This window comes from Alosa alosa, chromosome 9, assembly GCF_017589495.1.
Source record: "Alosa alosa isolate M-15738 ecotype Scorff River chromosome 9, AALO_Geno_1.1, whole genome shotgun sequence".
Lineage (NCBI taxonomy): Eukaryota > Metazoa > Chordata > Actinopteri > Clupeiformes > Clupeidae > Alosa > Alosa alosa.
This window is the reverse complement of record NC_063197.1, coordinates 14042009-14063333: the sequence shown is the minus strand read 5'-3', so window position 1 is coordinate 14063333 and position 21325 is coordinate 14042009. Positions and strand designations below refer to the sequence as shown.

The following is a 21325-nucleotide window of genomic DNA, read 5'->3' as shown; positions in this document are numbered from 1 at the left end:
ATTCTGTCAGTCCATCACAGATTTAAATCTATATTTTGATAACCCTTGCACAAATCAATCACTGAGTGTACTTCATTGTATACATCAAGTCAGTAAGTAAATGTGATGCTTCCAAATTGATGACACCTGATTAATCTCCTAAATGATGAACCATCTAAATTCTAGAATTAAATCTTATATCCATGTAGGCCTACTGTTTTCTTACTTACCACCTGTTTTGAGCTGCCACATTTGAAATTAAGACCTTGACAAAAAGGTTTTATTTTTATGTGTAGGTGGTATAGCCCAGCTTCTGAGATGTACAGTTCCCTTTAAGCCACCACCATCTTTTTTCCAGCCCTTTCAGATGGATAAGTAACCTTGTTCTACCAATAGCAAAACTAATCCAGCTTCAATATGAGTGAGGTGAGACAAGGCCCTTTGACGTAAGTCGTGTGCTTCATTGTGGTTAAGGTCCATTACCAATGCTACCATTTCAGAAAGGCGAATGTGGCTTTGATGAGTCACAGGTATTGAATAAAATAAGCTTGGTCTGTGAACTGAACAGAGATAAGCCCTCTCGCTCTGTTCCGTAGATGCGCAAGGATCCAACATCTTAATTCAGATGTAGAATCTTCTGGGCTTTGATCAGACCCCATTCTTTCATCTCCCCATACCTTCACTGAATGAGGGAAATCAACTTGATAAAAAAAAAAAAAATCTTGCCGTTCCCATCTGTGTCTGGTGTGTGGATGAGACACAGTGAGAGAGGTACATGCAAGGCATCCTGCCCACTCTCTTTGATCAGCCAGAGAGAGAGAGATCACTGAAGTCAGATGCGAGTGGGATTTCTTACCTCTGCTTTCCTGTTTAAACAGTGTGAACTCCAATGGCATGTGGATAAACACACCTTTACTTTACTCTCAACATCTGTTTCTCTAAACATTGAAAAAGACATGACAATAAGCAGATCCTACTACACAGTAGTAATGTGTGATTATTGGGAGACCCCCTTAATGACCAAGTAAAGCCAATCATACATGCACATCATGGAATAGTTTTAGTGTTTTATTCACAGGAATGTATGGTGTTAGCAATGCACAGCTTAGACCGTCTCCACTAGGAAGAGTTACCAATGATACACAATAAGGATCATGGGGACTGGAATGGAAATAGGAACGTAAAAAAAAAAAAAAAAAAAAAATTCCAAACCCAACAACTCTGAATCTTTAAAGGCTGCAGGCCTGGAGCTTCTTGTCGGCCTGTTTCAGGGAGATCCAAGTGTTCAGCATAGAGGCACGCAGCTTGCACCACACCATGTGGTTGGTCAGGCCGAAGATCTGAGCGGCAAACTGGGCCGCAGCCTCTGGCGAGAGGATAGTGGAGCAACCCAGCCCTAAAGAACAATCAGAGTAGTAAACAGAGTAGTAAATATGGTGAAACAAAACCATGCCAAAACCACCGATAGATACAAGCATACATGCATACATACATACACTACTTTAGGTGCACCTTCTCCCCTAATGGAGAAACAAAACCACAGATATATAGATAGGTACATACATGCCCTCCCATCCCCCAACCACACACACAAAAGTTTTCTTTGTATGTGGGATGATGTCAATTCCACAACATCAAACTCTAATCCAGTTAGGTGCACCTATCCCACTTAACCAAGCAAAAATCACATTCACAGATCTGCCCCCATCCCCCAGTACCCTGCTGAGGCTTACTCACCACTTGGCATGCGGAGGGACGACCACACGTCCTGAGCCCCCCAGTCTGGAGTGATGGGTGGGCAATTGATGACTGGGTAGGCCGTGTTGCCCGACATTACCGGGCCCAGGCCGTTGCTTCTGCCTGCCACCGCCACAAACACAGTTGGCATGCCGTCCCCTGGGAGAGAGATAAAAATCGCTAATCAGATGCTTTTGTCGCTTGGGCAGTTTCCCGGACAAGGATTACCACAGGGGCTGGTCTCCCCGCCTTTGAGTGCCACTGTTCAGTTCATAGACTGTATATATATAGAACAGTCTATGGTTCAGTTTAATCCACACATGGGAAGTAAATGAACAGTGGACAGTGCCACTGTTAATGTATTCTACGTATGGGAAATTGTCTATAGCATTTAAATGACTGATAAGGCCTTGCGGTGCTCCGAACTAATTGTCCCTAGAGCGTCGTTTTCTAGCAAGCTAGACTGTTTAAAAAAACAGGTGCTAAATGCCAAGCAAACGGAAAAGGCCAAAAGCAATTTTCAAATCCCATAAGATTTTGTGCCTGATCAATTTGAATATTTTGCTTTGTCTAAGGCCACAGGGATCCTGAGAGCTATTTGCCTTGTATATTCAATCTCGGGAGATAACGGGACCTAGCCATTTTTTTTTAAGAGAGAAAACAGATGCAACCTTGAAATACATCAAAGTCATCTAAAGTAGGCCAGCACACTCAAACAATGAAGTCTACTGAAGACAGTTTGCAACAAAATAACAAACAAGCAATGGTGATGCATGGACTACCCCTCTGAAGGGCAATAAGCCAGTAAACTACAGACGCTCAACCTCAGAGTGTGAATGCTTCTTCAGTTTAAAGGTTGTTTTTTTGGCATTTTAATAAGGTCTTATACTTGGATATTATGAAATAGGACCCAATAAATTACATTTATTGCATTAAATCTACAAATTACAAAAAGCATTAAATCTATCCATTTAGCCAAATTCACCTTTTTAAGCTAAACAAAGTAACGTCGAGTAAAGAAATCTGGTGTCTCTGGCTTGAAAGGTAATGTAGTTTCCCAAGAGACGTTCCAGAAGTATTCTGAAAGCATCTCTCTTTTGACATTAATGGCCGAATGAGCCCATTACTATGAACCCAAATGAGCTCGTAACTAACCCTGATGATGCAGGAATGCATTTGCACTGGCAGTCTGGGGTGCTTTACCTTCATACTCAGCCTTGATGCGGAGGGTCTCATCTGGGCCTTTGTGTGCAGACGTGACCCGGAGGATGCAGGGGATTCCGTAGGAGCCACAGGCCTTGCGGATCTTCTCACAGTGGGCCATGTCTGAGGTCGAGCCCATCAGCACCACCACCCGGCCTGAAGCCTGGGGCTCCAGCAGAAGCTAGACACACACACACACACACACACACACACAAATTAAGTATTCTACAACCGTTAGGTCTGGCTAAACTATTTATTCATTTTTGACTGGATGCAAGGCCATCTTTAAAATTGCTTAATTGTCAGTGGAACTGTTGCATAAAAAGCAATGTGGCATTTGTAAAGGATATACTCACAGCTGTGGATACATGCAGCACTGCCTTGAGTATATCCTTTACCAACCCCTCTCGGGCCATATTGCTTAATTATACAGCATCCCATTTGCACATCTGTATGTCTGAACATTAACTGGATTTAGACAGGTGGGGATAATGATAAGTTGGCTACATAAAAGACTTAATCATAACCACCTATACAGATAAACAGAGTACCGGTAACCCTCGGATGAGTACAAGTTAGACTATGCACGGTGTTAAAGGCAAGACTTTGTCCAGTGGTTACATCTTTGAAGGGTAAATAGGATCTTACAAATGACCACACATAATGTGATAAAGAGCAATAGAAAAACATCTTGTGTAATACAATGTCACCAACAGATGGCGCCAAACCAAAACTATACAAACAAACTTGTATGTCTCAAAAATGTGCCACATGTTCAAATAGACATGGTGCAATCATAGGTTGTGGAGTTCACCAATGGAATTTATAGATCTCCTATTTCAAAAGATCTTGAGGTTTAGGGTTGGCCATTTAGGGTCACTGTTCAGGGATATCTGGGGTCAGAAGATCAGAAACTGGGGCAGGGGCAGTCTACAGAAGATAGCCTTTGTCAGACAAGCTCATGTGAGTCTATGTACTGATTAGAGTGGCGATGACAAAACTCTGAGCTTGTCCTAACACAGATAGCAGAGAGATGTCACATGGGTTCAGTACCTACCTGCACTCGCTCAGCGACCCACTCAAAGTTCCTCTTCACCATCTGCATGGCCTCAGGAGTCACCTCCTTTAGGTCACGGTAAACCTGGCAGACACATCACACACACATTACACTTCCAGATCAGTGAACCAGAGCATAGTCATGAACGCTACAGGACAAACACAGCCACAGTAGAAATAATGGAAATGTGTTTAACCTTTTGACCGATAATGTACAAAGATATTTTATTTTATTTATTTAATTAATTTTAAAAGAACCATTCTTTGTACAATAACGTCAATAAAGAATTTCAATCAAACACAAATTTGAAGCAGGGTTGGGTTGCTATGCCCAGTTTAGTTTTAACTATTGAAAATGTATAATGATATTACAAAGTTGGTATTATGTTGATAAATATGATTTCATACAGACGGCTGATGCCTGACGCCTGACGCAATAAGGCATTCAAATTATAGCAAGGGTCTCTAACTTGTACATTCAATCCTTCAAAATGACAACAACAGCGCCCATATCCAATCTATTAAAAGTCCTTTCAAGGACAAAATGGGGAGGAAATAATTTTGCCACAACATGGTTTAAACATAATTTAAGAGTCAATGCTCCTGCTGCTTGCAGACACGTACCTGTTTGTCCTTCTGCTGGCTGCGGTCCCCAGCTGGCCACAGTCTCCAGGAGTCGTTGTCGATCACATCAGCCAGCACAATCTCCTTGGTGGTCACATTCACGCCAAACTCAATCTGCAAGCATGCAGACAGCAGGATTCAAAAATAATCAGTATCCATGTCATTAGTAGGAGACCAAAGAGTTTAGATGCAGAACAGTCTTGACGGCATGGCCTTAAATATCAAAACTAAAAACTAAAATTAGTCCATGCTCATCAACATAACCTACAATTCTTTATTATAAAAAGTATAAGTATGTATAAGTATATATACTCTTTTGATCCCGTGAGGGAAATTTGGTCTCTGCATTTATCCCAATCCGTGAATTAGTGAAACACACTCAGCACACAGTGAACACACAGTGAGGTGAAGCACACACTAATCCCGGCGCAGTGAGCTGCCTGCAACAACAGCGGCGCACAGGGAGCAGTGAGGGGTTAGGTGCCTTGCTCAAGGGCACTTCTGCCTACTGGTCGGGGTTCGAACCGGCAACCCTCGGGTTACAAGTCCGAAGCGCTAACCAGTAGGCCACGGCTGCCCCAACCAGTAGGCCACGGCTGCCCCCCCCAAAAAAAGAACCATCAAATAACCATGGGGTTTAGGCAAATAAACATATTATAAATGCCCAGAAAACAATCAATAAGCCACCACAGTCCAGAACCAACTGGCCCAATCGGGTGCAGTTTACCTTCATGTCCACCAGGGTGCAGTTCTGAGTGGCCCAGGCCCTCTCCAGGACCTCAAAGATGGCCACCGTGCTACGGTTCATGATGTCCACCTCGCAGCGGCCAATGGCCAGGCCGGCCAAGTCGAAGTTAGCCGCCAACACCTGTTCCTCTGACCACTGCGGGTCGTTGTTGGCGTCATCCTGAGGGGGTGTTTGTAGTAGCGGAGTGGTTTGGTAAATTCGGCTACAGTGATAATGCTCAGGATAGGATTAAGAAACAGCATATTCAGGATATGGCTGCTATGTTTGGTTTCAAAACTGAAGAAAGACTGTAGACTGGAGGAAGAGTAGACTGAAGATTCTGAAATACTTTCATGTCTTCTAGATTTACCACATCAGCTTTATTGGCAACTTTAAATATGACAAACTAAAATGCTCCAATTCATCACCTCCAACATCATTAGTATGCAAACTAGGCTACCAGTTTAAAAGGGAATGGGATTCATGTGCGCGTCAGCAACCTAATCCAATTACCTCAACATCAATTTTCACATGGGTGTAGTAGACTTTGATCTCATAACACCCACTCACCTTAAAGAACATCTCCATCTTGAGAGGGGAGAACCGGTAACCCTCCTTCACCCCCGGATTCCTCTTGAGGAAGGAGCCGGTGGCAACCCTCCGGCATACCCATTCGATGGGGATCATTTCACAGCGGGTGGCCACAAAAGCTGTCTCTGAGGTCTGTCGCACAAAGGCCGTCTTGATGCCTGTGGGTGGATGAAGGTCAAACGGCACAAAGGCAAGGTTGATTAGAAATGACAAATTAAACATGAACATTCAACTGGTTTGCCTTCCAAGTCTTAGAGTGTGAAGATCTGTTATCTGTGGACATTAAATGGGTCATTTGTGAAAAGACAAGGCAAAGACAATTTATAATTTGCTTATGAAAACATACAAGTGCGTGCGCACACACACACACACATACAAAGGCCTCTCGATCGCACTGAAATATCTAGCACAATCAGCAATCTTGAATAAAATAGTAGCAAAGTGGTGAGTATTACGACATAACCTTTTTTATAACAAGGCTTCACAGACATGACTGCAGAGAATAAGAGGGGGAATCATTACTGATAACGTAACAGACAGAACCAAAAAGGTCAAGTCTGACCCAGTTACGGACTGGTTAATAATGTGTGGAAAAATGTAAGAGTGATAAAAAAAAAAGTGATAAAAAAAAAAGTGACAGTGAGTGTGTGTGTGTATCCAAGAGAGAGAGAGAGAGACCAGCATCACGGTCAGCTTGATTAAAGAAGGTATGGCTGTGTCACATGGCAGTCATTTCCAGAGTCTGGCATCATGAGATGCACGCTGGTCACACTTACATCGATTCACAAAAAAGAACTGCTGAGGCAAGTGGGAACCATCTTCAAATTAGTAACACTGTGGGCTTGCAAATCAAGTGTCAAACAATACAAGTTTGTTACTGTGTTTCAGACAGAGCATTGGGCTCATGACAGAACTGCTCACTGGTGAGAGTGTGTGCGTCCGAATCTGGGACTTTCAGTGAAATCTTTTCAAACCGTGGTAATCATCAATACCTGCTTCCTGCAGCAGCTTGAACACGCAGCTGGTAGTCTTATTGGCTATGGCAGCCTTCCCTTCCATCTGATCCTTCCTGACCGCATTTCCCGCCGTGATCTGGTCCTTCGACTGCACCAAGACATGACCAGGCTCATCCGGGAGCTCGAAAATCTGCTTGGTCTTTCCCTCGTTCAGTTTCTGGCCAAGTTTCAACTCTATTTGAAACAGGTTAAAAAAAAAGATTGAACAACATGGCCGCTTCAACTTAACACAACTCGATGTGCAAAATAATGATGAATAGTCCAGAACAAAATTTTCGCAGCCAGATAGAATCAGTGTAATGGTAAATTATAGCATAACCACAGTTTCAATTAATACAATGCAGAATAATTGCAACGGAGTGGATTACCCGTAGGAATACATTTGCTGACAAGGTAGAAAAAGTTTGTGTACAAACAGAGGGGAGGATAGTTTAATGCAGCTGGAAAATCAAGTTTGATCGTAGGAAAAGTTCTTACCTGAGGTGGTGGACGCCATATCTGTTATATATCGATGTTCCTGCAAAATAACAATCGAGTTTTTAATTTGCGATTAAAAGCACATTTATGTTCTCTACCATTAACGTTACCATCTTCACAAACTGTCCAGCTAAGTTGACCAGCTTACCTGCCGACTTGATGGGGAAACGCGATCAACCAAAGACAAGCTATCAGAGTTGAAAGCGATATTCATATATCTTGTGTCGCTAATTACGAAACACTGTAGACAGATTCATTCAAAACCAATGGGAACCATGCTGCCCCAACCACGTGGATAGTCCTCCCTTTTGCTAAAAAAAAAATGAGACTGTTCTATCTAGCCTGACGTTGTTATTCTATCAGTATAAGTTTGTTTTACCCTTCTGTCCACTGTAAACCTACATTTTCGTTACCCAATTCACCCGTGATTGATTTTCTGCCAAAGAAGTACGTATAGAGTAGCCTACGCATACAGAGTAAGTAGAGTTGTAGGCCTAGCAGCAAAAATCGATAGCTCTACTTTGCTCTAACTTTGGACGAGGGTGGAATTAGAAAAAGCAGCATTCCTGTGTCTTTTGTTTGTATGTATTTCATGCCACTTACTTGACGCCGGTAAAGTTTGAACCTTTTTTAATTTCAGGAAGAAGCACGTGCTTGTCGTTTTGAGCGTGGAGTTACCACGCAGTTACCTTAAAGGACCTTCGCGGGATCTATCGGCTGAAACTGGGCATGGAATTTGAGGAGTCAGGCATCGGAGAAGAATGCGGGGTGTTTGGATGTGTGGCAGCCGGAGAGTGGCCCACACAACTTGATGTTGCCCAGGTCTTAACACTAGGACTTGTTGCATTACAACACAGGTGCGACCAACTTTACTTGAACTTTCTTTATCATCTGTGCTAAACTTGGTTAACGACTTTCTGATTGAAAATATACCTTGCATTTTGATGAAATTACTTGATTAAATAATCGATATCGGGGGTGGTATTCCTTCCATTCCATTGTATGGCAACATTGATATAACTTTTTTGTTTAACCAAATGAAGCGCTTTAATAGTATTCTGGAAGCAGTTGATGAGACCGCTCGGTCAGTCAGGCGCTGCTGCCCTCTTGTTATGGTCTTAAGTCCCCAGGTCGGTAAAGCATTTAACGCACCTGAGCTGGGGATGGTGTAGCCATTGAACAAACAGAGCTGATTTCAATGATTGGGATGTATTGATCCTGTTCCTCTTTGCATTGAATGTCTACGTTTCCAGACCCAGACCAGTTGGTGCTGTCATTCTCGTCGTCCAAGTCTCGCTGGAGACGTTTGAGAGGCACATTGTCTAAAAAATACAATTAAAAAAAAAATTACAATAACAATTACAATAATTAATATTTAAAACTATACAATTAAAAATACTCTCAGGTTAAATAGATAATGAACAGTGTCTTTACATCACTATCCAAGGCTAATATCTAAGTCATGCATATTAAAACAAATGATCTAGGGAGACAAAAATATCAATAGGCCATAGGCTAGGCCAGTGGTTTTCAAAGTGGGGGCCGAGAGGGGGTGCCAGGGGGGCCTCAGCAAGTAATAAAAAATAAAAGCAATAAATAAATACATTTGAAAAAAATAAATATATACCTATTACTATGAGGGGAGGCTGTTATACAATGGCATTATAATAATTTGTTGCCTATCTGAACATTATATTTTCCATGATGATGACTAGGAATAATAGTAGAGTGATGGCTCTCATATAGCAGAAAAGCCCCAAATGCAATTTTTACACACTGTATGCTCCATCGCGAAATTCTTGTGGCTAAAATAATTATTACTGTAGGATTAGCTTAATGTATTTTTACATTTGCTGTAGTATTGTTGATGGGTTTAATAACACATAAAGGGGGTCCTTGGCCAGAACCTAGTGGTATTTGGGGGGCCTTGTTGTGGAAAAGTTTGGGAACCCCTGGGCTAGGCTACTTCATGAGACCCACTGCTTTGCTACTAGATCTTCAAATTGAAGGTCTTAAGGAATAAATCATTTTGTGACAAACTCAGATTGCACATCTCACGGGACTGGTTTCGTTTTGGCCCAGCTTTTTCTAACTTGGTCTAATTCTGTTATGTCATTTGCAGACAAAGTTCAATTTGAAATGTGTGCACATGCAAGTTATTGTGCATTATAGAAAGGGAAGGTATTCCTATAACTCTACTGTATGTTAAAATTGTAGAAATATGTTAAAGGTTAAATATTTTGTCCCATGACCTGTCTTGACCTCTCTTGGTTTTTCTTCATCATTCTTTTCTCATCAGTAGATTGGATTAGATTTTTATTCTCTCCCAGGTCATGAGACTCAATCACACCGTGGGTAGTTAGCCTACATGTTAAGCCATTCATGACTTAAATGAGGGACACCATCCCTGCAATGTGGAGATCATTATGATGACCAACCTTCATCAGTAGCCTTCCTCTTCCTTGTCCGGTTTGGCACCGTGTGGTCTGTCTGTGACAACGTGGACTCGGCAATCTCTGCAGACACGCATGCATACAGAAGCCAATTTTACGGTGTTGGACATGCCCATTTATTTCAGGCAAACATACTGTTAGACATTCACTGGGAGCTATAACATTTGACACAAAGACAGAGAGACCTGTTCACGCTTTGCAGCATGCTCTGCATGTCGAACGTTAAACTGACTTGCTTACAAAGCTAGACATTGATTGTTGATCTGATTGACCTTCCACTTTGAGTGCTTTGCTTTCAAATGGCTATGCATACTTTTGGTAGATGTTCGCTTTACCTGGCAGAGTTTGCACAGAACCTCATTCGTTTTTTTGGATGGAGACCCACACAGACTTTTTTGGCCGTAGTCTGTTGCTTTGCATGTTTGTTCTGATTACACAGCGGAGGCACCCACTCTGACTGCGCCTGCTTTATCCACACCTGACCAGAGGGAATTAGCCCTGGGTTCCCTACACCAACCCAGGGCAAACAGCTTGGTGCATTACCGCCACCTTCTGGTGATGGCAACAAGCTATTAAAAGATACAGGCCTATATTAGAATTTTTAAAAATAAATGAATGAGACTAATTTTGATCTAGCTCACGCAGTTGCGTGTAGTTAAAAAAGAAAACTTTTGCCAGTGTGACCTACAGCAGTGAATCTCAACCTTTTTGCCCACAAGGCCTCCCTGTGTGAAATATTCCAGGTCTCCCCATAGGTAGATATGATAACCTGTCTGCTTGTCATCATTATAACTTCCAATGCAGTCAGACAAACTCATCCCATTAGACATAGAAACATAAAAAAAAAAACAATTGCTGTCTCAGTGATTAAATATCACAAGCAGAATGTTATTTCCATTTTACATGCTTCCATGACCCTTATCAGCCACACAGCGTCCCTCAGCATAATTTTCCGACATTCAGGGCAGTCCGATAGACTTTCACAGACCCTCGCACATTGAAAAATGACAATAAGGCAGTACCCAGTACATTTAAAATAGATGACAAGGGGTGAATACCAATTTTTGCATCATTTTGCTTTTAAGATTTTGTTGTTCTGTAATGTGTCTCATTCATCAGTACTTCCATATATAACGCTGATAGGTTCCACCATTCCCTTAAAACAAAAATATTAATGCCAAAAATTTAAAGACTCATTCTTATCCAAATTTAAATAGAGATTAATTTAAGTGTATAAAAAGCTGTCCTTATAAATCTGGGTATTTCAGTTGATAAATTACGTTTGTTTGAAGTAACTCCTCAAGGCATGCCTGTTGAGAATGACTGACCTTCAGTGAATTATGTTCCAGTTGCTTAGCTGGCTCAGCAGTTGTAGCTAAATGTTACCAAAGCCAAGGCCATGGATTTGATTTCCAGAGCGAGTAACTGATAATAGTACTTGAATTATTGTAATTCTATGAACACACTGTATACCCACTAAGCTGTTTTACATCCAATTATTCAAATGTCTGTCCATTTATATGTACGATTACCATTGTATGCAAACTATACCATCTTATCACACACCATCTTGTGCATACTATGGAATTTTGTCAGTAACATTACCATAAGCTGCAAGTATGCCAATATGTTATATCCTGATGCATATGTTATATCCTAGGCTGGCCTTGAACAGATGGGTCCACTCATGAGTTGGGTTCTGCTCAAGGTTTCTTTCTGTTCCTGATTTGTCCTTGTGTCCTTAGTGTTTGGGGACTACAACTCTGAGCCCAGTTCTTGGCACTATCTAAATAAAATGTAACTGAGATTATTTGAATACATTTAGATGTAAATCAGTTATTTAAAAGCCATTACCTCTCATGGCCTTGTAGTTCAGGCCTTCGTTACGCAGGATGGCACTTTCTTCAATGAAGGGAGTGTCCAGGGTGGCTTTGGGAAGCGTTCCATCTGACTTCATTGAGATGACCTCCACTTCCTCCTGCAACTTTACCTCTACTGCATCGATGCTCTTGGAGCCTCTCAGGATGTTCTCGACCATCACCCGTGGCTCATACTGAACAGCAACAAAGTCCCTTGAGCTTTTAGGGTCCGGGCTGGCTGGGACCTGCTCCTCAAAGCCGGCAGCCAAGAAGGGCTTGTTAATCCTCACAACAGCGGTCGTATGAGTTGGCTCAAATGTGTCCATGTAGCCCATGTCCGAGCTGCCGGCAGATCTGGTCAAGATGGTGTCCAGCTGATCGTAGTACTTCATGATGCGCCGAGGGTCGCCTATGTCCGCCTTGCCCCTCTGCAGAGATCGGTAGAGGTACTTGAGGTTCTTGTACTTGGTGCGGCACTGCTTCCAGTCCCGCTCCACACCCTGCTGCAGGAGGCGGCGCGAGATCTGCACGAAGATGTTCTTGTTGCGTGTGGAGTTCTCCAGCTGCCGACGGATGCCCTCTTCTGACCAGATGCTGATCAACTTGTCCACCTCCTCCTCACTCCAGTTGCGACCTGAGTCGTGGACCGTGATCACGTTGAACTTGTCACTGCTGGCCATGCCTATAGTCCCTGAGGAAGAGGGAAGAGGATGTGTCAGTGCTGAGAACACCTGAATGAACTCTGACCTTTCCCCTAAACGTGACCTCTTCCCCTCCAACATGCACACAGTGTAAGTGACAATGTATTCAAGCTTAATCTGTCTTTGCACAGACATATTCAAATGGAAGATTTATGGTGTACAGGACCATGCATGAAAGATGCAGCAACCAGATGGAACTAGTTATCAGAGGGATCATTCTGACTTACCAGAGACTTGTGAAGGTGATGAAGGACTGGAGTTCATTGAGACTCGTCCCATATCCTCAGGAGCTTCATCTAAAAAAAAAAAAGGCATTTTTTTTCCTCTCTGTAAATGTCGTAACACCACACACACACAAACACACACGTCATATTGTTTACCTCTAGGTGAACCAGCAGATTTTTATCTTACCATCATCAATTTTGATGACCTGATCTCCACCAGGCACTCTCATTTGGGTGTTCAGGTTCCCGATCCTCTCCTCCTCCTCTTCCTCTTCCTCACGATCCTCCTCCTCCCCCACGTCCAGCTCCTTGCCCCGCAGTATGGACTCCACCTCGCTGAAGAACTTCATGGCCCTAACCTGGCCGCTGGTGGCCGCTACCATCCCGGCGGCCTGCGTGGTCTTGGCGATCTTGTACTCGTACTTGAGGTTCTTGTACTTGGTCCGGCACTGTTTCCAGTCGCGAACGACACCATACTGCTGCTGCAGCCGCCGCGCCATCTCCTGGAAGATGGACTTGTTGCGCAGCGTGCGCTGGAGCTGCTGCTGCACGTGCCGGTCGGCCCAGACCAAGAGCAGCGCCCGCACCTCCTCGTCCGACCAGTGGCGCCCACCCTCGGAGCCCGTGTACAACACGTGGGGGGTGCTCAAGCTGTCTGATAAAGACAAGAAAAGAGACTGTTAAAGAGGCAGCTAAATTTGATATCATATAAATTCCCTATGAGTTATATTGTAAAATTATTAATGAAATAAGATTAGAATATCATTTTTTATAAAAAAATAATAATTAAATAATTTATCAAAAATAATTATCAATTTTATTATAATACTGTCATGTTAGACAGGTCAGTTAGGTAACTCTGGGTTAATTAACTATCTCACAATATACTAATGAATAATGATCAATATATTCATAATGAAAATTATGAATATTTCTCAGAAAAATGTGTGTTTTTTTATTTTCTTTCTAAAAGCATTGATTTAAACAAGAGTGATTTTACACTGTATAATTAGATGATTACACAGTGGAATCACTGTTGCTTCCACCACTCCTGTGTTACCTTCCTGCAGAGTGACCACAGTGGAAGGGCCTCTCTGATTGGCCAAGCTGCTTTCCTCCACCATGTTGTATAGACCTCTGGTCAGTCGTGGTTCCCCTGTGGCCACAGAGCTGAAAACGGCTGCTTGACCTGACGCTGTCTGCTGGGTCCGGCGGGCCTGGACCCCCAGGGCCTTACACTGTGCCTGACACTCGATCCAGCTCCGCTGGAAGCCCAGATCCCGCAGCCGGCTTGAGAGCCTCTCCCAGTCGGCCCTGCTGTTGTTGTTGTGGCCCTCGCCTGCGCCCCGCACTGCTGCCCCCCTGTCAGGCCACACAGAGAGCAGAGCCTTCACCTCCTCCTCCCTCCATGGTCCTCCTGTTCTCCTCTTCTCCTTCTCCTGGTCCTCTGCTCCTGCTCTCCTTTGTTTCTCTGCTTCTGCCTCCATGTTTGTTTTTGAGCTGCCCTAGAAAGCGGCTCTCTCTCTCGTTTGGTTTTTTTCCCCCTCCCCTTCTCAATCACCCTCCCCCTCTCTTTCTCTTTTCTCACTTCCCCCCTTCCACCCCTCCCCCGCCAGCTCGGTTCCCAAGGCAACCAGGCAGTTTAGCCAGTCAGGAAGAGCGACGTGCGCGGAGCAAGCCTGATTACTGGCTTAAGCTGAGTGGTGCGGGGGAGGTGCTGGCACTAATGCGAGAAGCAGCTTGGCCAATGAGCTGCGAGCACCGCACAGGATTTTTCCAAATAAGGAGAGTGAAAGAGGCTCAGAGGATCCAGGCTGGGAGCAGAGTGCCGACAGCACACTCAACCTGCTCTGCGTGCATGCCCGTGCGCGCGTGTGTCTGTCTCCCTCTCCCTCTCTCTCTCGCTCTCCCCCCTTCTCTCTCTCTCCCTCTCTCTCTCTCTCGCTCTCCCCCTTCTCTCTCTCTCCCTCTCTCTCTCTCTCTCTCTCTCTCTCTCGCTCTCCCCCCTTCTCTCGCTCCATTGCTCATGTTTCCCCAGTACTCTTCTTCTGCAGCCATGCTTCCCTCGCAAACCGGTTTCATCTGCCTGAAGGCATATGCCATTAGTGTGAATCATTCACAGTTGTATTGTGGGAGCATCTTTACTCATTAACTGACTTTTGCATGTGTGACCATCAATGAATTGTTAATCAAATGAAATGACAAATATGTTCAATTGTCTGCTTAATAGTGTGACACTCTCTGAAGTAGTCTGTAGTGACCATATAGCAAACATGGATTGCAAGCATTTGGAAATACATTAAATAATTTTAGGACTTAAAACATATTTTTTGTTTTTATTTTGTTGTTTTGAAGGGGACAAGAATGTGCTGGGATTGTCACAAGCAATGGAGGCTGTCCCCCCATATACACATCCTTGAAGGTACTGTTGTTGGTGGTAACATATTATTAGTATATTAATGCAAAGTGAAATGTTTACGGAACACCATGTATTATATGCACTCTTCATTTTCACCTTTACACACACACACACATACACATTCCTTTAATCCTTACCTGTTTTTATAAGAGAAGCAGATGAAAAATATTTCTCAGTTCTCTTCTGAATCTGACTGCTGACTGCATGGATATTTTACATTCCTATGTCTGCTCTGTTGCCAGTATGATTTGTATTACTATATCTATTATTCCTTTGTCTTTCAAAGCAACACTATGCAACTTTGGCATAGTGATGCTTTTTTTGCACTTTTTGAGATATGACTTTTATCAGGCAACTAGTTTTGGTATAATCTTCAAATTAATTTTGTATATGGCCATGGGAAGGGCAGGCAAACACATGCATCATTCCCATCATCCATCACAGATGTGCACTTTTCTGTTCTGTGTTCCGGGCTGGAGCACACCGCACCACTTTCTATGCAGTGTGCCCTGGAAATAAATATTTGTCGCTTTGCTTTTAATATCTAATGTGAGTATAACCACATGAGGAGATGGAAAGGGAGTCGGCGCAGAAAGCATAGAAATATGTGTTAAGATATATTTGCTCAAGATATGAACTGACCTAATCAGATTCATGGACCAGATTTTTAATTTTCAGAATCTATAAAATGTTCCCTTGGTATGTTTTAAGTTACAATTTTTGATCAGATCAGTTCACATACACAAATCCACTGCTGGATTAAAACGGGTACATTCAATTCTTAATGCCTCAATGTTTTCAACTAGTTTGTTTATTGTTTATCTGTTGTTATTGACTTGCTTGTTTATCTGAATCTCGTCTCTCCCAGGGCATGGGATTAGTAAGCGCGGCCTTCAAAGCTGAGGATCTCCTGAAGCACCGCAATGCGAACCTGGGCATCGGACACACACGCTACTCCACCACGGGCGACTCCGAACTGCAGAACTGCCAGCCCTTCGTGGTCGACACCCTGCATGGCAAGATTGGTGTGGCACACAACGGAGAGCTGGTCAACGCTGCTGCCCTGCGCAAAAAGGTGTGTGTGTGTGGGGGGGGGGTGTGTGTAATATGTAATAAAAACAAAAATTTAATAAAAGTAATCCTTTATTCCAATCAAAACATACAACATCGGCGGCCGATATATTATTAGCCGATAAGTGAAAAAATGAAAATATTATTATCGGTCTGATAACAGAATTCTGGCCGATAATTTGCGCCGATATTTTTTAAAGTCCTAATTTAGGCCTACGTAAGGTCCGTCTGGCTACACTGAGCTACTTGAGCTTGGTTGGCTATACTTTTTCCTCAATATAATGTCAGCGGTGTGAATGTATTTCACCACTCTGTGGAAATCTGTGGATATGCGTTCATTTGGGAATCTGTGCATCTCAAAATCCTCTCGTGAATGATCCGCCATTTAACCTTAACAGAGCGGAGCTCAGCCCTATCTAGAGCCACTGGTCGGGTAAACAAATAAACAAACTCGTTAGTGGGACGGGTACATAAGTAGGCCTAGTTCTGTTGTGTTTTAGTATTATATTTGCATTACTTTAGCTTGGGTTTTGTATTATTACCTAGAAATATGCTAACCATTCGTGCTTCAGTTCCAGACAGGTCATTATAATAAGTTATTAAAACCAACCGGGGCTAACTCCTTTCATTTCTGCTGCAGCAGGTTGTGCGCAACAGAGTAGACGGACATAAGCATAAGATACAGTCTGAGGAGTTTTATTCAGTTACCCGCAGTTGAAACTAAACCTAAGTTTCCCTCACAAACACTGATTTGGTCACTATACTGTAGCTTATTCCAAGCTGAGCCGTTTATGAGCGTTTAGTCCTAAATTAAAACGATTCATACTCTCTAGCCACTCACTCGCAATTCACTGACGTCAGGTTCACTTAAAGGAGCCACACATACTGTAGGGCTAGGCTACTGTTATGTTGTTGACTGCCGTACTATTGAGGACTATTATGAGTTCTGTCCACCATTTGGTGGTAGATAAAATTATGCTTATTAAATGCTTTCCCCAAATCCCTTTTCACAATTTTTTTTCAAGAGTAATATTATCGGTTATCGTATCGGTATCGGCCACAACAAACCAATAAATATCGGTTATCGTTATCGGCCCTAAAATTCCATATCGGTGCAGCCGTCGTTTACCTTCTTTGTCGAGGAGACGACCCTGGCAGCAGAGAACAAAAAGGAACTACAGGCAATATTTAAAGTGAGAACCATTTTGAAATAACTCATTGTTTGGCAGAATAGTAATTCTTACAACTTTTATTACAATGTGTGTGTATCTGTGGACTTGTACATAGATATCAGCTTGTATATTTAATGTATGCATATGGATGCTGATTCCTTTGTTTGTATATGTGTGTGTTTCAGGTAATGCGCCACGGTGTTGGTCTATCCACCAGTTCAGATAGTGAGCTCATCACTCAGCTACTAGCGCTGACTCCACCCATGGAAGAGCTCGACGTCCCTGATTGGGTGGCTCGGTCAGTTCTACATCGAAGCCACTAGTGTTTGTGTATTTAAAAAAAAAAAACATGGATGTATACTATTGATATATTATTCATGTCTGTGTGTTTATTTTTAAAGTATAAAGAACCTGATGAGTGAGACACCCACGTCCTATTCACTCCTGGTGATGCACAAAGATGTCGTGTACGCCATTAGGGACCCTTACGGAAACAGACCCCTCAGTCTGGGGCGCCTCGTCCCAGTCTCTAAACTGCACAGCTCAGGTAGTCAAGCACAAAATTCCTTCTATGTGCAAACTCACTTGGCCAAATAAACCAGATTCTGTCATATCAATAGAAATGTGAACAAGTACACATAGACTTCTTTTTGTAATACTAAATGTGTAATTTTTTTCTTGTGGTTATGAGTACCTAAGAGCGAGTAGAGACCAGAGAGTAGTTCTGATGTGAACATCCTTGTGTTTTACTCTGTGATTAGGTGGAGGAGAAGGAGACACTGAGGGATGGGTGGTTTCCTCGGAGTCCTGCAGCTTCCAGTCTATCGGTGCCAAGTAAGAGCTTATTAGTATAGTCATTGCAAACACTTACTTTCCACAGCAACCCCCTTTCAGGTGAGCGTACACAGGGCTAAATGACCTCTGACCTCCTTATGGGCAGGTATTACCGTGAGGTCCAGCCGGGGGAGATTGTGCAGATCAGCAAACAGGGCATCAAAACCCTGAGTGTGGTCCCGCGGCCTGAGGGAGACCCGCCGGCCTTCTGCATTTTTGAGTATGTGTACTTCGCCAGGCCAGACTCCATATTCGAAGGTGAATCCCACACCGCATATTCCTTTTTAACAGGGGTGCATGTGAACCATGCCACCCTCTAGTTTAGCGTTTATAATTAACAAATGGTATGGTAAATCCATACAGTAAATTAGAAAGACATAAAATTTGTAGACCTTGGCTTTTTAAGCAGCGGTCTTTTGTGTTTGCTGGTGCTACAGGTCAGATGGTGTACACAGTCAGACAGCGCTGTGGAAGGCAGCTTGCCATTGAGGCTCCCACTGACTGTGATGTGGTCAGCACAGTACCCGAGTCTGCTACACCTGCTGCGCTAGGCTACGCCCAACAGGTGAGTCCGGGACCTTCTGGACCACTCCTTGATGCTATATTATGCTACTGTTCTGGTGTATAACAGGGCCAGGCCGTTTAAGATTTTAAAATTCGGGAGGCATTGTGGAGCAACTGGCTACAGCACTCGTGCCATATTTGGGTCCAGGGTGCCCACGTGGACCCGGGTTCAAGTCCGACCGGGGTCATTTCCCAATCCCACCCCATCTCTCTCTCCCACTCATCATTTCCTCTCAGTCTCTCACTATCCTATCAAAATAAATGCAAAGGCCCCAAAAATATATTTAAAAAAAATAATCATAATATATTGCCCTATAAATTTCACACAGAGACATGTTCCTTGCTTTAAGCCCTGATACAAGCATTGGCATTGTGGTGATGTTCAGTCCCTGCTTCAGTCATTGCAAACGCACCTGATTGATTAATCACCCACTATGTGGATACTGTTTTTTATACTTGATTTAGATTAAGTTTTATTTAGTATAATTTGTATTTTAGTATATTCTTTATCTTCTACAGTCCTTATTGCTTAGTTCTGTTTTTTATATTATATACTTTTAATTACTTTTTCTGCTGTTAGTGAATGTGTGTGTGTATGCTGTCTGTATGCTACTGTGACCTTGAATTTCCCCTAGGGATCAATAATCTGTCTGTCTGTCAAACCTGTCTTGTCCGTGCTGCAGGCTGGCCTGCCGTACGTGGAGGTCCTGTGCAAGAACCGCTACGTGGGGCGGACATTCATCCAGCCAAACACACGTCTGCGTCAGCTGGGTGTGGCCAAGAAGTTCGGGGTGCTGAGTGACAACTTTGCTGGCAAGCGGGTGGTGCTTATTGATGACTCCATCGTCAGAGGCAACACCATCTCCCCAATCATTAAACTGTTGAAAGAAGCAGGGGCGAACGAGGTGAAAACGCATCTGGTCTTTTCTAGTTGAAATGATAAAAAAAATGGTCTCCTTAAATAACCAAAGGCCTCTTGGTCTTTATGACAGGTGGATTTAAAAAGTGCATGTGTAGTGTTCCAAACAAGAGAAGAAGGGTTTGAAGAAAGTGGTAAAAGGTGTGAACACTGAATAGACTGAGCTTGAGAGAAGTTTGAGATAGCTGTCCTGTTAAATCTCTTCAGATGCATTCCATGTAGACTCGAGCATTGTTCAGCAATCCTATCCAGGTTTAACACTTTGGCAACACATTGTATTCTGCGATCTCTGCAAATATTTTAGTTGTTTAGCCTCTCTTCCAATCAAAAATGAATAAATAGCTCGACCTGACCTAACTGTTGTATAATTGCACATTAATTATATTACTGACTTCCTAATTTTTCCATGGCACAGGTCCACATTCGTGTAGCATCCCCGCCTATCAGATTCCCCTGCTACATGGGCATCAATATTCCTACCAAAGAAGAGCTCATCGCTAACAGGCCAGAGTTTGAGGACATTGCAGGATACATTGGTGAGCATAATGTCCATGACTGTCTTGACATTTCTACAGAGATGAAAGCATTGTTGAGAATGTTTTATTTTGCACCCATGTAAAATAGTTACAGATCTTGTGGTGCCTTGTTATTTGTATCCTTTTCAAAAAATTAGATGTTATTTTGATTTTGTTAATACAAATAAAGAATTCTTAACCCTCCAGGAAACAAAAAGTTTTAAAATGTGCTTGGCTGAATCAGGCTTGTTTAGATTTTGTTTATACATATTTGTTGCACTGTCTACATTTTTAAATGATTAGTAGTAATTACAAAACATACTGATTGTGCTGGTTGCAATGACTGATGCATTAGATGGGTTCTCTCATGGTTTCCCAGGTGCCACCAGCGTACAGTACCTGTCTGTGGAGGGCCTGGTGTCAGCGGTGCAGTCCGGCATCTCCTTCCACCAGGACAAGGACGAGAGAATCACCAACTCCAACACTAAGTCCGGACGGAGGATGGGTCACTGCACCGCATGCCTGACCGGGAAATACCCAGTGGAGCTGGAATGGTGATCCGAGATCCACTGTAAAATGTAGTCGCTACCACCAACCTGACGGACAGTTTCCGGTACATGGATTCAGCTTTGTCACATGTACAGGAAACCCATCCTGAGGGTCAAAGAACAGCTGGAAAATACTTATTGACCTCCAATTCATGCCACTGAAGAGTCATAATGTGAATTATTTTCAACAGGGTAGTAGAAACGTGGCTAGCCTCAACCTTGGTCACGATAATTCTCCAAATAAAATCTTGCCATAGGTCCATTTCTAGATTTAATGCTAATTGTGGACTGCCAATTAACATTCATTTTCAAGGTCAAAAGTTCAGTTAGGTCTTTATACACCAATAATATTTCAGCAATGGCTTTGGTAATGTTGCTAATACATGTTGTCTAGCAACAGGGGCAAGCCGTTTCTTTCAACGCACACTAAAATCCCAAGCTGTCAAATAGGGATTCACTGGATTTTGTACTATGCTTTTTGTATGTTTATTTTTCTTGTGTATATCCTCCCCCCCGATCACAAACATTCCCTGTTAAGTCAACATTCAGCAAGTGATTTACAATGTTAAATTCAACACTTATGTCACATGTTTTCAGAAGAAAAAAAATAAAGTCCATTTTCCACATGAAATATTT

General features: G+C 42.9%; 2 protein-coding genes across 6 annotated transcripts; one reads left to right on the top strand and one right to left on the bottom strand.

Annotated features, from left to right (window-relative positions):
• Positions 1–1034: 1034 nt before the first annotated feature.
• Positions 1035–14149, bottom strand: paics (phosphoribosylaminoimidazole carboxylase, phosphoribosylaminoimidazole succinocarboxamide synthetase). Of its 5 annotated transcripts, none has more exons than XM_048252959.1 (15): positions 13708–14149; positions 12835–13302; positions 12651–12719; positions 11718–12413; positions 9849–9926; positions 8563–8732; positions 7411–7450; positions 6910–7107; positions 5897–6075; positions 5327–5506; positions 4600–4713; positions 3977–4060; positions 2920–3100; positions 1717–1875; positions 1035–1375 (listed from the first exon to the last, which is right to left on the bottom strand). In XM_048252959.1, exons 1-15 carry the CDS (start codon positions 14132–14134, stop codon positions 1209–1211), a joined length of 3210 nt encoding a protein of 1069 aa, XP_048108916.1. In that variant the 5' UTR covers positions 14135–14149; the 3' UTR covers positions 1035–1208. The 5 variants fall into 5 exon arrangements, with proteins under 5 accessions (XP_048108916.1, XP_048108917.1, XP_048108920.1 ...); XM_048252960.1 differs by having other exon boundaries at positions 11718–12404; XM_048252963.1 differs by lacking the exons at positions 8563–8732; positions 9849–9926; positions 11718–12413; ... (1 more) ...; positions 12835–13302; positions 13708–14149 and adding an exon at positions 8100–8242.
• On the top strand, positions 8140–21320 carry ppat (phosphoribosyl pyrophosphate amidotransferase). Its single transcript, XM_048252967.1, has 11 exons — positions 8140–8267; positions 15003–15069; positions 15935–16141; positions 17495–17607; positions 17711–17856; positions 18071–18143; positions 18250–18401; positions 18581–18708; positions 19391–19612; positions 20042–20162; positions 20521–21320. The coding sequence occupies exons 1-11, from the start codon at positions 8140–8142 to the stop codon at positions 20697–20699; spliced, it is 1536 nt and encodes a 511-aa protein (XP_048108924.1). The 3' UTR covers positions 20700–21320.
• The last annotated feature ends 5 nt before the right edge of the window (positions 21321–21325 follow it).